The sequence below is a fragment of the Aquarana catesbeiana genome, linkage group LG06, assembly GCF_042186555.1.
Source record: "Aquarana catesbeiana isolate 2022-GZ linkage group LG06, ASM4218655v1, whole genome shotgun sequence".
NCBI lineage: Eukaryota > Metazoa > Chordata > Amphibia > Anura > Ranidae > Aquarana > Aquarana catesbeiana.
The window spans coordinates 91,988,812-92,008,642 of NC_133329.1; the positions used below are offsets into that span (position 1 = coordinate 91,988,812).

The 19,831-nt window shown below is 47.9% G+C and overlaps 1 protein-coding gene across 1 annotated transcript in view; it reads left to right on the plus strand.

Annotated features, from left to right (window-relative positions):
* Window positions 1-995: 995 nt before the first annotated feature.
* The window catches only part of LOC141148731 (uncharacterized), a 78,324-nt gene continuing 59,488 nt past the window's right edge, over window positions 996-19,831 (plus strand). Inside the window, exons 1-6 of the mRNA XM_073636426.1 lie at window positions 996-1,534; window positions 9,416-9,568; window positions 11,546-11,669; window positions 11,751-11,844; window positions 12,053-12,203; window positions 19,106-19,271. Coding sequence (XP_073492527.1) covers window positions 9,427-9,568; window positions 11,546-11,669; window positions 11,751-11,844; window positions 12,053-12,203; window positions 19,106-19,271 — 677 coding nt within the window. The 5' untranslated portion in view covers window positions 996-1,534; window positions 9,416-9,426. The remainder of the gene's footprint in view (window positions 1,535-9,415; window positions 9,569-11,545; window positions 11,670-11,750; window positions 11,845-12,052; window positions 12,204-19,105; window positions 19,272-19,831) is intronic.

The window sequence follows — 19,831 nt, forward strand, 5'->3', positions numbered from 1 at the left end:
GAGCCAAAAAATGTGTCAAAAATGTCCGATGTGTCCGCCATAATGTCGCAGTCATGATAAAAATCGCTGATCGCCGCCATTACTAGTAAAAAAAAAAATTAATAATAAAAATGCCATAAATCTATCCCCTATTTTGTAAACGCAATAACTTTTGCGCAAACCAATCAATAAATGCTTATTGCGATTTTTTTTACCAAAAATATGTAGAAGAATACAGATCGGCCTAAACTGAGGGAAAAAAAAATTTTTTTAATATTTTTGGGGGATATTTATTATAGCAAAAAGTAAAAAAATAATGCGTTTTTTTCAAAATTGTAGCTATTTTTTTGTTTATAGCGCAAAAAATAAAAACTGCAGAGGCGATCAAATACCACCAAAAAAAACCCTCTATTTGTGGGGAAAAAAGGACGTCAATTTTGTTTGTCGCACGACTGCGCAATTGTCAGTTAAAGCAACGCAGTGCCGAATCGCAAAAAGTGCTCTGGACAGGAAGGGGGTAAATTCTTCCGGGGCTGAAGTGGTTAAAGGGATCCTGCCCTAGTTTGTTAGCTTAGTGAATTCTACCTGTAAACAGTTTAACAGATCTAATACACTTACAGGAATTTAATTGTTTTTTGTTTTGGTTTTGAATCTTGTACTCAGCAAAAAATGACTGAAAATTCTTCTTAAAGGGGCCCTGTCCTATTTTATTAGCTTTGTGAATTTCGGCTGCACACTCAGTATGCAGATCTAACACATTAACAAAAACATTTTTTTTTTTTTTTTTTTTTTTAGTCTTGTACTCAGCAAAAAAATAGCATTTTTAAAAAAAAAATCTTGTACACAGCAAGAAATAACTGACATTTTTCTTAAAGGGACACTGTCCTATTTTATTAGCTTTTTGAATTCTGGCCGTGCACTTGGTATACAGATCAAATACACTAACATATTTTTTTGTATTATTATTAAAGTAACATTTTTTTTTTTTATTACGGCAATATACGGAATCAGGGCAGGGCAGTATAAACTTCCATGACAGTAAGTAGTGACATGTAAGTGCAGTTAGTACAGACTGTCACTTGTTTCTCCAATTTTCCAGGAACTGATCACATTTAAAAAGAGAAAAACAAATCCACCGCCGGATATTGTGCACGTTTTGTTTTATTCATTGTTTTTTTTTTTTACATAAATCACACAGCACCGCAGAAAGAGATTGCCTTTTTTTTCTTTCCCTTACTAAATATGGCCGCCGCCGCTTCAGGCTGCGTGTCCAATAGCTTTGCACAACAAGAGAGAGAGGGTGTGGCTGCGGAATGGAGCTCCATGTTTGAGAGGAAACATGTGGCCTCCACTTCCACGAGCCTGCGTCTAGTATTGAATATTTGTGACATTAAAGTTCATTTAAAAAAAAAAAAAAGTGGAGTGGAGGCCACATGTTTCCTGTCAATCGTGGAGCTCCGGTCTGCGGTCTGTAAGCCACGCCCATTGGCGTTTCCTGTTCCTGCAGGAGGCGGGAGCGCGCGAACTTTCAGCTGGTAGAGAAGAGAAGGGCGAGGTGAGAGTCTGTTATTCTCTTTATACGTCACCCGTGGAGGCTGGGAGTTGTAGTTCCTCGTTGGATGATCTTTATAGACAGACTCTTCTAGTTTCTCCATATCTGATGTTTATAAGCGGATTCTATCCTGGGACTTGTAGTTCCTCCATTTCCAAAACTTTCCCTAAAAGCAGGAATAGGCCTCTGCTCCAATGTCCAAGGGGGGTCCTTCTCCTGGGGGCTCCACCTTGTAATCCCATCACTGCCATGCATTAGAGTCGCCACCTCATCCCATTAAAACCGGATTATTATTAATTGCACGGGTTCTGAGGCTGATTAACCTCTTCAGCCCCGGAAGATTTTACCCCCTTCCTGACCAGAGCACTTTTTGCGTTTCGGCACTGCGTCGCTTTAACTGACAATTGCGCGGTCGTGCGATCTTGCACCCAAACAAAATTGATGTCCTTTTTTCCCCACAAATAGAGCTTTCCTTTGGTGGTATTTGATCGCCTCTGCGGTTTTTATTTTTTGCGCTGTAAACAAAAAAAGAGCGACAAATTTGAAAAAAACACATTTTTTACTGTTTGCTATAATAAATATCCCCCAAAAATATATTTAAAAATTTTTTTTTTTCCTCAGTTTAGGCAGATACATATTCTACATATTTTTGGTAAAAAAATCGCAATAAGTATATTGATTGGTTTGCGCAAAAGTTATAGCGTCTACAAAATATGGGATAGATTTATAGCATTTATATAAATTATTTTTTTTATTAGTAATGGCAGCAATCTGCGATTTTTTTTTTTTAATTTTTTTTTTTATCGTGACTGCGACATTATGGAGGAGACATCGGATATTTTTGACAGTATTTTGGGACCATTGTCATTAATACAGCGATCAGTGCTATAAAAATGCACTGATTACTGTGTAAATGACACTGGCAGGGAAGGGGGTTAAACACTAGGGGGCGATGAAGGGGTTAAGTGTGTCCTAGGGAGTGTTTCTAACTGGGGGGGGGGGATGGGCTTCCACTGACATGACAGCGATCACTGCTCCCGATCACAGGGAGCAGTAGATCTGTCGTGTCACAAGGCAGAACGGGGAAATGCCTTGTTTACAAGACACGATCACGGGACATCGAGTCCGCGGGCATGGTCATGCTGTACGTGGCACACGCGCGCCTGCTAGCCACGCCAATTAAAGGGGACGTACAGGTACACCCATTTGCCCACCACTGCCCTTGTGCTGATGTATATCGGCATGCAGCGGTCGGCAAGTAGTTAAGGTGGTAATTAAACGGTGTCTTATCTGCATTAAATTAGTCTTAGAACCTGTGTAATTCATGTGTTTGGGTTTAAAGGGATGAGGTGGCAACTCTACCATGCATGTGTATTCCCGCCATATCTGATGTTTATAAGCTGCTACTATCCGTGAACACTTACCTCGGCTCCAACCATCCGCGACGCCCATGAGGTCACCTTGCAGGCATCTTCTTCTCGGTGTCGCTCTTCATCAGCTTTGGTTGGCCAGCTTGCTATGGCATGACTGCCGTGCATGCGTGGGAAGCATTGAGCCCAGTGTTCTGTCGATTACTGCACATGGTCGGGTAATGCCTTCGACGATCTGCATGTGCAGTAGTGACATCACTCCAGATGATCTGCTAATCAGCTGGCATGACGTCAACACTGCACGTGCCCAGATCGTCGGAGACATCACCCGACCATCTTATCGCTGGATTCTGCCTCGCTCTCTCTGTGCATGGGCCTGCACTAAGGATGAGCTCAGGCATGTTCGCAAGTCCACGTGCCCGCCAGATCGGAAAATGTCTCACTGCCTGTGATTAGTGCTGCAGAGTGTCAGCTTACTGGTGGGCAGGTGGACCTGCGAACACGCCTGAACTCATCCTTAGTCTGCACCAAGGCTGGCTTCTGTGGCCCGGGTCTCCACCAAGGCTGGCTTCTGTGGCCCGGGTCTCCACCAAGGCTGGCTTCTGTGGCCCGGGTCTCCACCAAGGCTGGCTTCTGTGGCCCGGGTCTCCACCAAGGCTGGCTTCTGTGGCCCGGGTCTCCACCAAGGCTGGCTTCTGTGGCCCGGGTCTCCACCAAGGCTGGCTTCTGTGGCCCGGGTCTCCACCAAGGCTGGCTTCTGTGGCCCGGGTCTCCACCAAGGCTGGCTTCTGTGGCCCGGGTCTCCACCAAGGCTGGCTTCTGTGGCCCGGGTCTCCACCAAGGCTGGCTTCTGTGGCCCGGGTCTCCACCAAGGCTGGCTTCTGTGGCCCGGGTCTCCACCAAGGCTGGCTTCTGTGGCCCGGGTCTCCACCAAGGCTGGCTTCTGTGGCCCGGGTCTCCACCAAGGCTGGCTTCTGTGGCCCGGGTCTCCACCAAGGCTGGCTTCTGTGGCCCGGGTCTCCACCAAGGCTGGCTTCTGTGGCCCGGGTCTCCACCAAGGCTGGCTTCTGTGGCCCGGGTCTCCACCAAGGCTGGCTTCTGTGGCCCGGGTCTCCACCAAGGCTGGCTTCTGTGGCCCGGGTCTCCACCAAGGCTGGCTTCTGTGGCCCGGGTCTCCACCAAGGCTGGCTTCTGTGGCCCGGGTCTCCACCAAGGCTGGCTTCTGTGGCCCGGGTCTCCACCAAGGCTGGCTTCTGTGGCCCGGGTCCCCACCAAGGCTGGCTTCTGTGGCCCGGGTCCCCACCAAGGCTGGCTTCTGTGGCCCGGGTCCCCACCAAGGCTGGCTTCTGTGGCCCGGGTCCCCACCAAGGCTGGCTTCTGTGGCCCGGGTCCCCACCAAGGCTGGCTTCTGTGGCCCGGGTCCCCACCAAGGCTGGCTTCTGTGGCCCGGGTCCCCACCAAGGCTGGCTTCTGTGGCCCGGGTCCCCACCAAGGCTGGCTTCTGTGGCCCGGGTCCCCACCAAGGCTGGCTTCTGTGGCCCGGGTCCCCACCAAGGCTGGCTTCTGTGGCCCGGGTCCCCACCAAGGCTGGCTTCTGTGGCCCGGGTCCCCACCAAGGCTGGCTTCTGTGGCCCGGGTCCCCACCAAGGCTGGCTTCTGTGGCCCGGGTCCCCACCAAGGCTGGCTTCTGTGGCCCGGGTCCCCACCAAGGCTGGCTTCTGTGGCCCGGGTCCCCACCAAGGCTGGCTTCTGTGGCCCGGGTCCCCACCAAGGCTGGCTTCTGTGGCCCGGGTCCCCACCAAGGCTGGCTTCTGTGGCCCGGGTCCCCACCAAGGCTGGCTTCTGTGGCCCGGGTCCCCACCAAGGCTGGCTTCTGTGGCCCGGGTCCCCACCAAGGCTGGCTTCTGTGGCCCGGGTCCCCACCAAGGCTGGCTTCTGTGGCCCGGGTCCCCAGCAAGGCTGGCTTCTGTGGCCCGGGTCCCCAGCAAGGCTGGCTTCTGTGGCCCGGGTCCCCAGCAAGGCTGGCTTCGGTGGCCCGGGTCCCCAGCAAGGCTGGCTTCGGTGGCCCGGGTCCCCAGCAAGGCTGGCTTCGGTGGCCCGGGTCCCCAGCAAGGCTGGCTTCGGTGGCCCGGGTCCCCAGCAAGGCTGGCTTCGGTGGCCCGGGTCTGCACCATGCGCAGATTGTCGGAGGCATTATCAGAACACTGGCACCATGCCGGAAATGTAAACTGAGCTGCACAGGCAATAGAGGATTTTGAGTAGACAGGTCAGTTTATTTTAGTGCAGAGGAGACATTGCATGACATGTCTATAGTTGCACACAGCCCGGATTTTGAGCAAGCCTGCAACTGCGCCCCCCATAGGAAGCAGTGTCCTATGGGGACACACAGAGAAGAGAAAGAGCCTTAAAGCTCCAGTGGAGGACCTCAGAAAAGGAGTTTAATTGCCACTCTGTGCAATACACATGCATAGATTGCATAAAGGTAAAAAAACCTTGAGCCTTAACAACCACTTTAAAGCGGAGCTCCATCCAAAGGGGGAAGCTTTGCTTGTGTGCCACATTTGGTACTTTTTACGGGGGAGGGGGTACCTGGGTTTGACAGGTACCCGCTCCAACTTCCAGGTAAGATCCCAGCGGTGATCTCCAGGTATGTCCGGCCCCTCCTACTTTACTCCCCACTGCCTTCTGGGACACAGAGGTCCCAGAAGACAGCGGGACCATTTAGAAAGCGCATGTGCATTAGAAAACTGTCTGTGAAGCCTAAAGACGTCACTGCCAGTTTCCCTCAGTGAAGATTCTGGCGCCTGCACTGACTGCGGGTTAGAAATCGTGTGAGTTCAGCTGAATTCATACCTGTCATTACGACTTTGGGAGCGATTTCAGAGACATTTGTGCGGGTTCATGCACAGATGTCTATTGAAATCGCCCCCGAAGTGGCCAAAAGTAGTACAGGAACTGCTTTTGGGAATTGGTGCGGCTTCGCACTGATTCGGACGGTGCTATTGCAGGCAATGGCCTGCGATTTCGCAGGTTAAATCGGCCCGATGTGAATGTGGGCTGAAGAATCCGGTTAGGGTGCTGACATCGCGGGATCCCTAGACAGGTAAGTGTCCTATTGTCAGCAGCTACAGTATTTGTAGCTGCTGACTTTAATTTTTTTTTTTTTTCCGACCAAACTGCAGCTCCTCTTTCGATTCACACATGTGCGGTGCGAATTCCAGCTCCATTTTCTCTGTGAAGGAAAAAAAAGCATCTGTTCAGCGATTTCTCTCCGTTGTACCTGCGGATCAGCTGAGCAGGGGGGGGGGGGTGTAGCGAGGAGGGGAGAAGAATTTCTGTTCACAATGGAACGCATCTGTGAATCAGAATATGTGCCTGCAATTCGCACCGCACTTCCTAGAAAACGCACACGTTTTTGGGGCAATGCGGAGTGCGAATGCAACGCACATATGTGAACTAGACTGATTGAAACTAGTAAATTTTATTCATTTATTTTATCGTTGTTTTTTAACTAGTAAATTTTAAAATCTGCGAATTGGATGGGGTGCAAGCCGCATCCAATTCGCATAGGTCTGAACACAGCCTTGATCACCAATGTGTGGGAAGGGGGTGGGGGGTTACCTTTCACTGCCATGATCACCAATGCAGGAAGGGGCAGTTAAATTTCACCTGAATTGACCAACAATGTCGGTGGAAGGGTTAATAGTACTGGCTCCAATGCCGAGGGTTGTTATTGCGTCTGCTGACACCAATATTGGTTTGTTATTGTGTCTGCTGACACCAATGTTGGTGGCTGTTGTTGCGTCTGCTGACGCCAGTGTTGGGGGCTGTTGTCGCGTCTGCTGACACCAATGTTGGGGGCTGTTGTTGCGTCTGCTGACGCCAGTGTTGGGGGCTGTTGTCGCGTCTGCTGATGCCAGTGTTGGGGGCTGTTGTCGCGTCTGCTGACGCCAGTGTTGGGGGCTGTTGTCGCGTCTGCTGACGCCAGTGTTGGGGGCTGTTGTCGCGTCTGCTGACGCCAGTGTTGGGGGCTGTTGTCGCGTCTGCTGACGCCAGTGTTGGGGGCTGTTGTCGCGTCTGCTGACGCCAGTGTTGGGGGCTGTTGTCGCGTCTGCTGACGCCAGTGTTGGGGGCTGTTGTCGCGTCTGCTGACGCCAGTGTTGGGGGCTGTTGTCGCGTCTGCTGACGCCAGTGTTGGGGGCTGTTGTCGCGTCTGCTGACGCCAGTGTTGGGGGCTGTTGTCGCGTCTGCTGACGCCAGTGTTGGGGGCTGTTGTCGCGTCTGCTGACGCCAGTGTTGGGGGCTGTTGTCGCGTCTGCTGACGCCAGTGTTGGGGGCTGTTGTCGCGTCTGCTGACGCCAGTGTTGGGGGCTGTTGTCGCGCCTGCTGACGCCAGTGTTGGGGGCTGTTGTCGCGCCTGCTGACGCCAGTGTTGGGGGCTGTTGTCGCGCCTGCTGACGCCAGTGTTGGGGGCTGTTGTCGCGCCTGCTGACGCCAGTGTTGGGGGCTGTTGTCGCGCCTGCTGACGCCAGTGTTGGGGGCTGTTGTCGCGCCTGCTGACGCCAGTGTTGGGGGCTGTTGTCGCGCCTGCTGACGCCAGTGTTGGGGGCTGTTGTCGCGTCTGCTGACGCCAGTGTTGGGGGCTGTTGTCGCGTCTGCTGACGCCAGTGTTGGGGGCTGTTGTCGCGTCTGCTGACGCCAGTGTTGGGGGCTGTTGTCGCGCCTGCTGACGCCAGTGTTGGGGGCTGTTGTCGCGCCTGCTGACGCCAGTGTTGGGGGCTGTTGTCGCGCCTGCTGACGCCAGTGTTGGGGGCTGTTGTCGCGCCTGCTGACGCCAGTGTTGGGGGCTGTTGTCGCGCCTGCTGACGCCAGTGTTGGGGGCTGTTGTCGCGCCTGCTGACGCCAGTGTTGGGGGCTGTTGTCGCGCCTGCTGACGCCAGTGTTGGGGGCTGTTGTCGCGCCTGCTGACGCCAGTGTTGGGGGCTGTTGTCGCGCCTGCTGACGCCAGTGTTGGGGGCTGTTGTCGCGCCTGCTGACGCCAGTGTTGGGGGCTGTTGTCGCGCCTGCTGACGCCAGTGTTGGGGGCTGTTGTCGCGCCTGCTGACGCCAGTGTTGGGGGCTGTTGTCGCGCCTGCTGACGCCAGTGTTGGGGGCTGTTGTCGCGCCTGCTGACGCCAGTGTTGGGGGCTGTTGTCGCGCCTGCTGACGCCAGTGTTGGGGGCTGTTGTCGCGCCTGCTGACGCCAGTGTTGGGGGCTGTTGTCGCGCCTGCTGACGCCAGTGTTGGGGGCTGTTGTCGCGCCTGCTGACGCCAGTGTTGGGGGCTGTTGTCGCGCCTGCTGACGCCAGTGTTGGGGGCTGTTGTCGCGCCTGCTGACGCCAGTGTTGGGGGCTGTTGTCGCGCCTGCTGACGCCAGTGTTGGGGGCTGTTGTCGCGCCTGCTGACGCCAGTGTTGGGGGCTGTTGTCGCGCCTGCTGACGCCAGTGTTGGGGGCTGTTGTCGCGCCTGCTGACGCCAGTGTTGGGGGCTGTTGTCGCGCCTGCTGACGCCAGTGTTGGGGGCTGTTGTCGCGCCTGCTGACGCCAGTGTTGGGGGCTGTTGTCGCGCCTGCTGACGCCAGTGTTGGGGGCTGTTGTCGCGCCTGCTGACGCCAGTGTTGGGGGCTGTTGTCGCGCCTGCTGACGCCAGTGTTGGGGGCTGTTGTCGCGCCTGCTGACGCCAGTGTTGGGGGCTGTTGTCGCGCCTGCTGACGCCAGTGTTGGGGGCTGTTGTCGCGCCTGCTGACGCCAGTGTTGGGGGCTGTTGTCGCGCCTGCTGACGCCAGTGTTGGGGGCTGTTGTCGCGCCTGCTGACGCCAGTGTTGGGGGCTGTTGTCGCGCCTGCTGACGCCAGTGTTGGGGGCTGTTGTCGCGCCTGCTGACGCCAGTGTTGGGGGCTGTTGTCGCGCCTGCTGACGCCAGTGTTGGGGGCTGTTGTCGCGCCTGCTGACGCCAGTGTTGGGGGCTGTTGTCGCGCCTGCTGACGCCAGTGTTGGGGGCTGTTGTCGCGCCTGCTGACGCCAGTGTTGGGGGCTGTTGTCGCGCCTGCTGACGCCAGTGTTGGGGGCTGTTGTCGCGCCTGCTGACGCCAGTGTTGGGGGCTGTTGTCGCGCCTGCTGACGCCAGTGTTGGGGGCTGTTTTTGTGCCGTAGTTATTGTATTACAACTTCTTTTGTATGCATTGCGATACGCTACAAAAAATGCAGCAGGGCAGACGTTTTTGGGTGTTGAGGTGCAAAAATGTGCTGGGCCACACTTGAAGCCCTCTATAATTTTTCACAAATTTTCAATTCATATGTGTTTGGACAGAGTTTACAAAAGTTTGACAGAAACCAAAGGAATCAGAAGTGAAGAGCTAACTTTTATGTGACACCAAACTCTAGTTCTGTAGTGACGTGTACATTGTATTACCAATGTGTGTGCATCCAGCATTCAGGTTTGTATTCATCAGCACTTGTTTTGTTTTTTGCTGTTAGGAACCATCAGAATGAGGACAGGTGAAGGAAGTTGTGGGGAGGGAACATCTTTAGAAGCAACCCTTCCAGAAGTGAGCATAATTGTAATTAGCGATGATGAGAGTGAAGTGTCAACACTTGGCAACTCTGTCCTGCTAATTGAAGAAACTGCTGGTAAGTAATATTCATGTATTAGTGCCAGATTCCTTCATATGGTTTTATTTAAAAGCGAAGTTCACCTCAAAAAAAAAAAAACATTTTACAGGGAAAAAAAATTTTAGATTTTTTTTTTTTTTTTTTTTTCGTACGTTCTCCTGCACAGTCTTCCCCCGGCTTTGTGTTCTGTATCCTTCTACAGACTTTCTGTTACAAAGCTGAAGGAAGAATGAATGAACTACGAGCCTGCTAATGGGCGCGCTCACAGTTAATTGAATCTACAAGTGCATCTACCGCAGTGGTAAACCTGCAGTTCGGCTGCATGGAAAGTAAAGTGTTACTAAAGTCAGAATAATTTTTTTTTTTAAATGAAATAACAAACATGTTATACTTACCTGCTCTGTGCAGTGGTATTGCTCACAGTGGCCCCAATCCTTCTCTTCTCCGGTCCCTGGCGGCCATCTTGGTTCCTCCTATTTTTTTTTTGTGTCCCCATAGCAAGCAGTTGGCTATGAGACATTGCATTACTGGATTTTAAAAACTATAGGTACTTGTTTTTAATGCTTTACATAGCTATACCTGCAAAAGGAACCAACCTGAAGTGATTTAAAGTCTATTATTTAAAAAAAAAAAAAAATGAAACGTTATACTTGCCTGCCCAGTGGATTTGCACAGAGCAGCCCGCATCCTCCTCATGGGTCCCTCTTAGGTGCTCCTGCCCCCTCCCTCCTGTTGAGTCCCCCTCCCCCCCCAACCAGCTTGCTATGGGGGCACCTGAGACAAGCCACAGCTCCCTGTGTCTACTCAGACACGGGCTGCGGCCCGGCCCCACCCCCTTTTTCTCCTCATTGGCTGACTGACAGCAGGGGGAGTCAATGGTGCTGCGCTGCTGTCTCAGTCAATGAGGAGGGGCGTCCTGGGCAGCTGAGAAAATCTTACAACGCTGGATCTATATGGGGCTCAGGTAAGTCTTTAGGGGGTTGCTGCACACACAAGGCTTTTTATCTTAATGCATAGAATGCATTAAGATAAAGGAAAAAAAACTCCTGCCTTGACAATTACTTTAATTTTCTCACTAAAGTTCCACTTTAAGGGATGCTTTGTACTCCCTCAATTGAATGGTCGATGAGACAGAGGGATAAAGGGGAGTATCAGCTTGTGTGTTGAGCCTTGAGTGATATCTTGAAGTATACAGAGAGCTCCCCCTTCATAATGTGGGGTGTAATGTCTCCTGGGTAGTAATGTTTCAAAGCGGAGCTCCAGGCTCATTCAAAAAAAAAAAAAAATTAAAAGTTCGCAGCTACAAATACTGTGGCGATTTCTACAAAACAAGTGCGGCACTTGTTTTGTAGAAATGGTTGATCTACAATGTCCTGTCAGGTTGTGGCGCTAGCAGCCATGTATGACATTAGAGCAGTCGTTTTTACTGATACCTTTAAATACTGTAGCTGCTGACTTTCAATATTAGGGCACTTACCTGTCCAGGGATCCAGCTGTGTCTGCACCCAAGCCGATTTTTTTTTTTTAATCAGCTCTCGGGTGCTGCCGCCAATATCTCTGGTAAGGGAAACCGGCAGTGAAGCTATCGTTTTAAAAGAAAATAAATGTGAGCCCCATTTTCTTACCTGAAATGAAGGTCGTACAACAGGCCTTGTGTGGTCCTTAGACTTCTGGTCTCTTCTCCTTTCAGTGCCCACATAACGTACTTCAGGTAACCTCTGACACTGAAACACAAGAGCTGAGGACAAACCTTTCAATTTGTACGCAGTCAGGCAGGTCCTTGCACTACATAGTTGTAGTCAAATCTAAAGGAAATTGAACAAAAAAAGTTGTATACTGTGTATCCAGCATTAGGCTAAAAAAAGGGGCAAATGTAAGTATTAATCCCTGTGCATTTATATTAAAAGAATGACTCTTCAGATTCTTGCAAGCCCAGATGTGACTGGTTCGTTCATTTTAATAATTTTTTTTTAATATATTTTTGAAATATTTCAGATAGGCTCTTCACACCAGAGAAGAGGAAGTTGGAAGTGCTGGATGACGAACTTGCGATAACGTATAGTAAAAAGCCTCATGTGATGCCACACGCCAGATACGACTGCACTATGCATCCTTTCGCGTAAGACGCACATAGTGTAAACCGCATTGTGCCAGGAGTGTATAGTGGGCTGTAGTTATGACATGACTGTTTGTTCCCTAGACGTGTGGAGCAGGAGACTGATGTCCCGTTGGAGCAGAATGCCAGCTTCTGTGGAGAATGTTATTGCTACCTGTGTGACAAGCCTGCTTCAGAGGTAAAAAAAAAAAAAAAAAAAAAAACAACTTTTCTCCAATCTATTTTTTACCTTAAGAAATCCTGCCAAACCGTAACACTACAAGAAGTACAAATCAATAGCTTGCACCACTGCCATTTATATCCTAACCGCTAGCTGCTTCTTCCTTTTTTTTTTTTTTTTTTTTTTTTTTTTTATTAATGTTTGTTTGCCTGTGTTCTCTTTATAGTGTTCCTCATGGACGTGTCCCTCAGACTGCCATTGTAATGCCCACAACAAGAGCAGATACTGGAAGGAGCGCCGAGACATAGCTTTAGCTGGGATCCTTACCATCTTCAAGCTGGATCTTACAGAGATTGATGCTGAGCTTAGGGAAGGAGGTGCTTATGTCTTCCAATACCTTTTACTGTTTTTTTTTTTTTTTCCAAAATCTATTTATTGATTTGTTATTAGTCAGAAAACAAAGCCTATTGGGCATAAATTCTACAAGACTAAAAAAAAAAACCACTACGAAAAACAGTGATAGGGCAACCAGGACACTCCAGCACTCAACAAACCATACACAATGACTCCAGAAAAAGATAAAATAGAGCTTCCAACAGGACTATAGTATTCCCTTTCTAAAGAGTAAGTGGACCTAGCATAATAGTATTTTTGAGTTAACTCAGTAGAGGCAGTGGTGGGTAGGCTATTCTAACCAAATGTCCCATACTTTAGAATATTTTTGGGGGCAGTCTCTATAATTCATATGTAAATTTGTAGAGCGGAACCGCTGTATTAACCAGGTGCTTATAGAAGTGGTGGCTGAGGGAGATTTCCATTTAAGAAGTAGAGCCTTGCAAGCATAAAACCAATAACAAACCTAATGGTGTTCTTATGGCTCTATTTGTGGCCAAGAGATGGACCAATCTTAACATGCATACGTCAGTAGTTTAAGGACACTGAAACGGTAGCTGTGAGAATATCCACCGGGATACCTCCTCCCAAAAGGACCGTATGACAGGACAGTCCCAAAAAACATGTATAATAGTGGCTGGATCCTCTGAGCAGTGCCAGCATCTAGAGTAGTGTTCAGGGAAAATCCTGTGTAGCCTTTGAGTAATGAAATATATTCTATGAAGAAACTTGAATTCACGTGTAGAGACTAATTACAACATAGAATAATCCCATACATCCTCCTAGTCCTCAGCATTCATCACCGGTACCTACCTACACCAGCAAGTCAGCGGTTTATAAAGGTCATCATGAACAGATGGTAAAAGGGCCTTAAAAACAGAGAGCAGTTTCACTAGGGAGACATCTTGCAGTAGATACTCAATCCTGAAACAACAAAGGTGATCGGTTGATTACGAAATTGTGTCTGGAATGCATGGTGCAATTGGAGATACCGGAACAGGTACGAGTTGAGGAGGGCACAATGTAGCTTCAGAGAGCCAAAGGATCTAAGAGCACAACCCTCACAAATCTGGATGAGATACCTGAACCCCCTTGTGGATTTAACCACAAGGGTGTATGGGGTGACCAACTGTGGGAAGATGCTGAGAATTTAAGGTGCCAGGCCCTAAGTAGTGGCTTTATGGACAACGTGAGTAGAAAAGGGGCTGAAATGCCTCTATACAGCAAATTACGCAAGGCCTCATAAGACCCTAGATATGCCGCCTCTAAGACCACCTAAGCATTGTTTTTGTCAGCTATCAACCAATTGTGTGCGTTTGAGAACAGTGCTGCAAAGTTGTAGGCATTAACTGTAGGTCTGGGCAAGCCAAACCTCTCTTGTGTGAAAGACCTCTGCAATACTGACAATCTGAACCTAGGTTGATGTGGACACCATAGGAAGGAGACCACAGCAGTCTCGAACTGTTTAAAGTATTTCTGCGGCATCCACACTGGAGTATGCTGCAAAATGTAGTGTGTGTGTGTGTGTGTGTGTGTGTGTGTGTGTGTGTGTATGTATATATATATATATATATATAATATACACACACATACAGTGGTGACAGAAAGTATTCAGACCCCCTTAAATTTTTCACTCTTTGTTATATTGCAGCCTTTTGCTAAAATCATTTAAGTTCACTTTTTTTCCTCAATGTACACACAGCACCCCATATTGACAGAAAAACACAGAATTGTTGGCAGATTTATTAAAAAAGAAAAACTGAAATATCACATGGTCCTAAGTATTCAGACCCTTTGCTCAGTGTTTAGTAGAAGCACCCTTTTGATCTAATACAGCCATGAGTCTTTTTTGGAAAGATGCAACAAGTTTTTCACACCTGATTTGGGGATCCTCTGCCATTCCTCCTTGCAGATCCTCTCCAGTTCTGTCAGGTTGGATGGTAAACGTTGGTGGACAGACATTTTAAGGTCTCTCCAGAGATGCTCAATTGGGTTTAAGTCAGGGCTCTGGCTGGACCATTCAAGAACAGTCACGGAGTTGTTATGAAGCCACTCCTTCGTTATTTTAGCTGTGTGCTTAGGGTCATTGTCTTGTTGGAAGGTAAACCTTCGGCCCAGTCTGAGGTCCTGAGCACTCTGGAGAAGGTTTTCGTCCAGGATATCCCTGTACTTGACCGCATTCATCTTTCCCTCAATTGCAACCAGTCGTCCTGTCCCTGCGGCTGAAAAACACCCCCACAGCATGATGCTGCCACCACCATGCTTCACTGTTGGGACTGTATTGGACAGGTGATGAGCAGTGCCTGGTTTTCTCCACACATACCGCTTAGAATTAAGGCCAAAAAGTTCTATCTTGGTCTCATCAGACCAGAGAATCTTATTTCTCACCATCTTGGAGTCCTTCAGGCGTTTTTTTTAGCAAACTCAATGCGGGCTTTCATGTGTCTTGCACTGAGGAGAGGCTTCCGTCGGGCCACTCTGCCATAAAGCCCCGACTGGTGGAGGGCTGAAGTGATTGTTGACTTTCTACAACTTTCTCCCATCTCCCGACTGCATCTCTGGAGCTCAGCCACAGTGATCTTTGGGTTCTTCTTTACCTCTCTCACCAAGGCTCTTCTCCCCCGATAGCTCAGTTTGGCCGGACGGCCAGCTCTAGGAAGGGATCTGGTCGTCCCAAACGTCTTCCATTTAGGGATTATGGAGGCCACTGTGCTCTTAGGAACCTTAAGTGCAGCAGAAATTTTTCTGTAACCTTGGCCAGATCTGTGCCTTGCCACAATTCTGTCTCTGAGCTCTTCAGGCAGTTCCTTTTTGACCTCATGATTCTCATTTGCTCTGACATGCACTGTGAGCTGTAAGGTCTTATATAGACAGGTGTGTGGCTTTCCTAATCAAGTCCAATCAGTATAATCAAACACAGCTGGACTCAAATGAAGGTGTAGAACCATCTCAAGGATGATCAGAAGAAATGGACAGCACCTGAGTTAAATATATGAGTGTCACAGCAAAGGGTCTGAATACTTAGGACCATGTGATATTTCAGTTTTTATTTTTTAATCTGCAAAAATGTCAACAATTCTGTGTTTTTCTGTCCAATAAGGGGTGCTGTGTACATTAATGAGGAAAAAAATGAACTTTAAATGATTTTAGCAAATGGCTGCAATGTAACAAAGAGTGAAAATTTTAAGGGGGTCTGAATACTTTCCGTCCCCACTGTGTGTGTATATATGTGTGTGTATGTGTGTGTATGTATATATGTATATATATATGTGTGTGTGTGTGTGTGTGTGTGTATATATATATATATATATATATATATATATATATATATACCGGTATATACTACATTTTGCAGCATACTCCAGTGTGGATCTATATATATATATATATATATATATATATATATATATATATATTACACAGTATCTCACAAAAATGAGTACACTCCTCACATTTATATTCACATTACATTATATCTTTTCATGTGACAACACTGATGAAATGACACTTTGCTACAATGTAAAGTAGTGAGTGTACAGCTTGTATAACAGTGTAAATTTGCTGTCCCCTCAAAATAACTCAACATACAGGCATTAATGTCTGAACCGCTGGCAACAAAAGTGAGTACAAACCTAAGTAAAAATGTCTAAATTGGGCCCAATTAGCCATTTTCCCTCTCCGGTGTCATGTGACTCATTAGTGTTACAAGGTCTCAGTTGTGAATGGGGAGCTGGTGTGGTAAATTTGGTGTTATCGCTCTCACTCTCTCATACTGGTCACTGGAGGTTCAACATGGGGCCTCATGGCAAAGAACTTTGAGGATCTGAAAAAAAGAATTGTTGCTCTACATAAAGATGGCCTAGGCTATAAGAAGATTGCCAAGACCCTGAAACAGAGCTGCAACAAGGTGGCCAAGACCATACAGCGGTATAACAGGACAGGTTCCATTCAGACCAGGCCTCGCCATGGACGACCAAAGAAGATGAGTGCACGTGCTCAGCATCATATCCAGAGGTTGTCTTTGGGAAATAGACACATGAGTGCTGCCAGCATTGCTGCAGAGGTTCAAGGGGTGGGGGGTCAGCCTGTCAGTGCTCAGACCGTACACCGCACACTGCATCAAATTGTTCTGCATGGCTGTCATCCCAGAAGGAAGCCTCTTTTAAAGATGATGCACAAGAAAGCCTGCAAACAGTTTGATGAAGACTAGCAGACTAAGGACATGGATTACTGGAACCATGTCCTGTGGTCTGATGAGACCAAGATAAACTTATTTGGTTCAGACGGTGTCAAGCGTGTGTGGAGGCAACCAGGTGAGGAGTACAAAGACAAGTGTGTCTTGCCTACAGTCAAGCATGGTGGTGGGAGTGTCATGGTCTGGGGCTGCATGAATGCTGCCGGCACTGGGGAGCTACAGTTCATTGAGGGAACCATGAATGACAACATGTACTGAAGCAGAGCATGATCCCCTCCCTTCGGGGACTGGGCCGCAGGGCAGTATTCCAACATAACGACCCCAAACACACCTCCAAGACGACCACTGCCTTGCTAAAGAAGCTGAGGGTAAGAATGATGGACTGGCCAAGCATGTTTCCAGACCTAAACCCTATTGAGCATCTGTGGGACATCCTCAAAATGAAGATGGAGGACCGCAAGGTCTCTAACATCCACCAGCTCCGTGATGTCATCATGGAGGAGTGGAAGAGGACTTCAGTGGCAACCTGTGAAGCTCTGGTGAACTCCATGCCAAAGAGGGTTAAGGCAGTGCTGGAAAATAATGGTGGCCACACAAAATATTGACACTTTGGGCCCAATTTGGACATTTTAATTTAGGGGTGTACTCACTTTTGTTGCCAGCGGGTATATACATTAATGGCTGTGTGTTGAGTTATTTTGAGTGTGTACTCACTTTTGTGAGATACTGTGTGTGTGTGTGTGTGTGTATGTGTATGTGTATGTATGTGTATATATATATATATATATATATATATATATATATATATATATATATTTATATATTATTATTATTATTATTTCCTCCCCCACGTGCCTCTTCCCCTGACTTCTCTGTCAAAAGCAATAGCAAAACTATCCACCCGTCCCCACATGTCAGGGTGCTAGGTGTTATCCTGGACTCTGAACTCTCCTTTCGGCCCCACATCCATTCACTTTCCAAAGCTTGCCGCCTCAACCTCCGCATTTCTAAACTACGTCCCTTTCTAACCAATGAAACCACAAAGCTCCTGATTCACTCCCTGGTTATCTCTCGCCTCGACTACTGCAACTCCCTCCTCATTGGCTTACCTTTAAATAGACTATCCCCCCTTCAGTCCATCATGAATGCTACTGCCAGACTCATCCACCTTACAAACCGCTCAGTGTCTGCTACCCCTCTCTGCCAATCCTGCCATTGGCTACCACTCACCCAACGAATTAAATTCAAAATACTAACAATAAGTTACAAAGTCATCCACAACTCTGCCCCCAGCTACATCACTAGCCTAGTCTCAAAATACCAACCTAATCGCCATCTCCGTTCCTTCCAAGACCTCCTGCTCTCTAGTTCCCTCATCACCTCCTCCCATATCCGCCTCCAGGACTTCTCCCGAGCCTCGCCCATCCTCTGGAATTCCCTACCCCAATCCGTCAGACTGTCTCCAAATTTATCCACCTTTAGGCGATCCCTGAAAACTTTCCTCTTCAGAGAAGTCTATCCTGCCTCCATCTAACAACTGCACTATTTTCTCCATTAGCTCATCCCCCACAGCTATTACCCTTTTGTATAACTTGACCCTCCCTCCTAGATTGTAAGCTCTAACAAGCAGGGCCCTCTGATTCCTCCTGTATTGAATTGTATTGTACTTGTACTGTCTGCCCTAATGTTGTAAAACGCTGCGTACACTGTCGGCGCTATATAAATCCTGTATAATAATTATATATATATAAATTTATTGTGTGTGTATGTGTGTGTGTGTATATATGTATGTATGTGTGTATGTATGTGTGTGTGTGTGTGTGTGTGTGTGTGTATATATATATATATATATATATATATATATATATATATATATATATTTTAGAAGGCCAGTATGCTGGCCTGAATTTATGGGAGGAGCCCGGAGGGTATTTAAGCTGACCACTTCCCCTTCCTCTTTGTCAGTTCCAGTGCACGATACCCTCCCTCCCATTCCCCTTTTTACAGCACTTCTCAGCAAATTCTCCTCCACAATCATCCATTACTTATCTTGGGTATGGCCCCTTTTCTTGCCATACCTACCAGACGACCAAAAGCCACATCTCAGGTCTATTTATGTTGTGAGTCTTGTCACGTGTTCATGTGATCCACATTTGTCTCGGTGTTAGGGCCACGACCATAAATAAATATATATATATATATATATATATATATATATATATATATATATATATATATATATATATATATATATATATATATATATATAATTTGGTATGGGCCTCTTGCAGGCTATTGCACAGCAGAGCTCAAATGGGGAGGGGAAGCAGAACAGGCTGCCAATTTGGTATGTTGCAGTGCAAGTAGCATGATAGGAGAGAGCAGAATGAGAGAGATGATCTGATTACTGTGCTGCTTCTCTTGTCACTGTCTAGTCGCAGGGTGGAGGAAAGAAAAGACCTGTGAGAGATACTGCAACACAGAAATATGTCAGGTTCCTGACCCAGACAGTTGTACTGTGTGGCAGAGCTGTGTAAATCTCAGGAGGGGGTGGACAGAAATAAAAATTGTTGGGTAACATGATTCATGCATTTCATCTGTCTTTTTTTTTTTTTTAGCTGTTTGCTGGAAGTTCAGCATTAATGTTTTCTCTAATTTCATCCTAGTAGTAACCATGTCTGTTTGCTGTAGGGAACCAGCTGGAAAACTTCCTATTGGAGCTCTCACCAGTGCAGCAAAAGTACAGGGATGGTACATTCATGATGCTGGACTGCAAGTGTTTATGTGTTTGCCACCGTGACAAGAAGCCCAAGTGTAACTTGTGCATCATGGCCCACAAACCAATCCGTGTGCACAGGTAAAGAGAAAAAAAAAAAAAATACTTTTTGTTTGTTTATAGTCCATCATTTGACTCTTGCTGTATTCACAGGAGGCTCTGGCAGGAGCCATTGACTCCTGGTGCTGTAGATCAACTTCTGTGAGAAAGGGGTGGGGGCTGAGCTGTGTGTGTTTATAGGCACACGCAGCCCATCTCGGGAGCATGCCCGCACATGTGCCCCCCGGAGCAAGCCAATTAGGGTGTTTCATCATAGCAGCCTTCATTCACAATGTATGGCTGTAGAAAGCAGCTCTCAGCATGAGTAAGGACCACCCAGCCCTTGCAGTGGTATAGGACTAGCCTGAAGAATTTGGAAACATAAGTACTGGTATATGAAAAATGGCATTCAAAAAAATGCTGGGGGACCCGGGGGGGGGAGAGGAGGGGGAATGTTGCATTTACAATCCACTTAATTTAATAGTATGTACTGTATTTATCGGCGTATAACACACACTTTTTTCCCCTTAAAATCAGGGGAAAATCGTGGGTGCGTGTTATACGCCAATCCCCGCTAATTGTGATCTATCGCAGCCGCCATT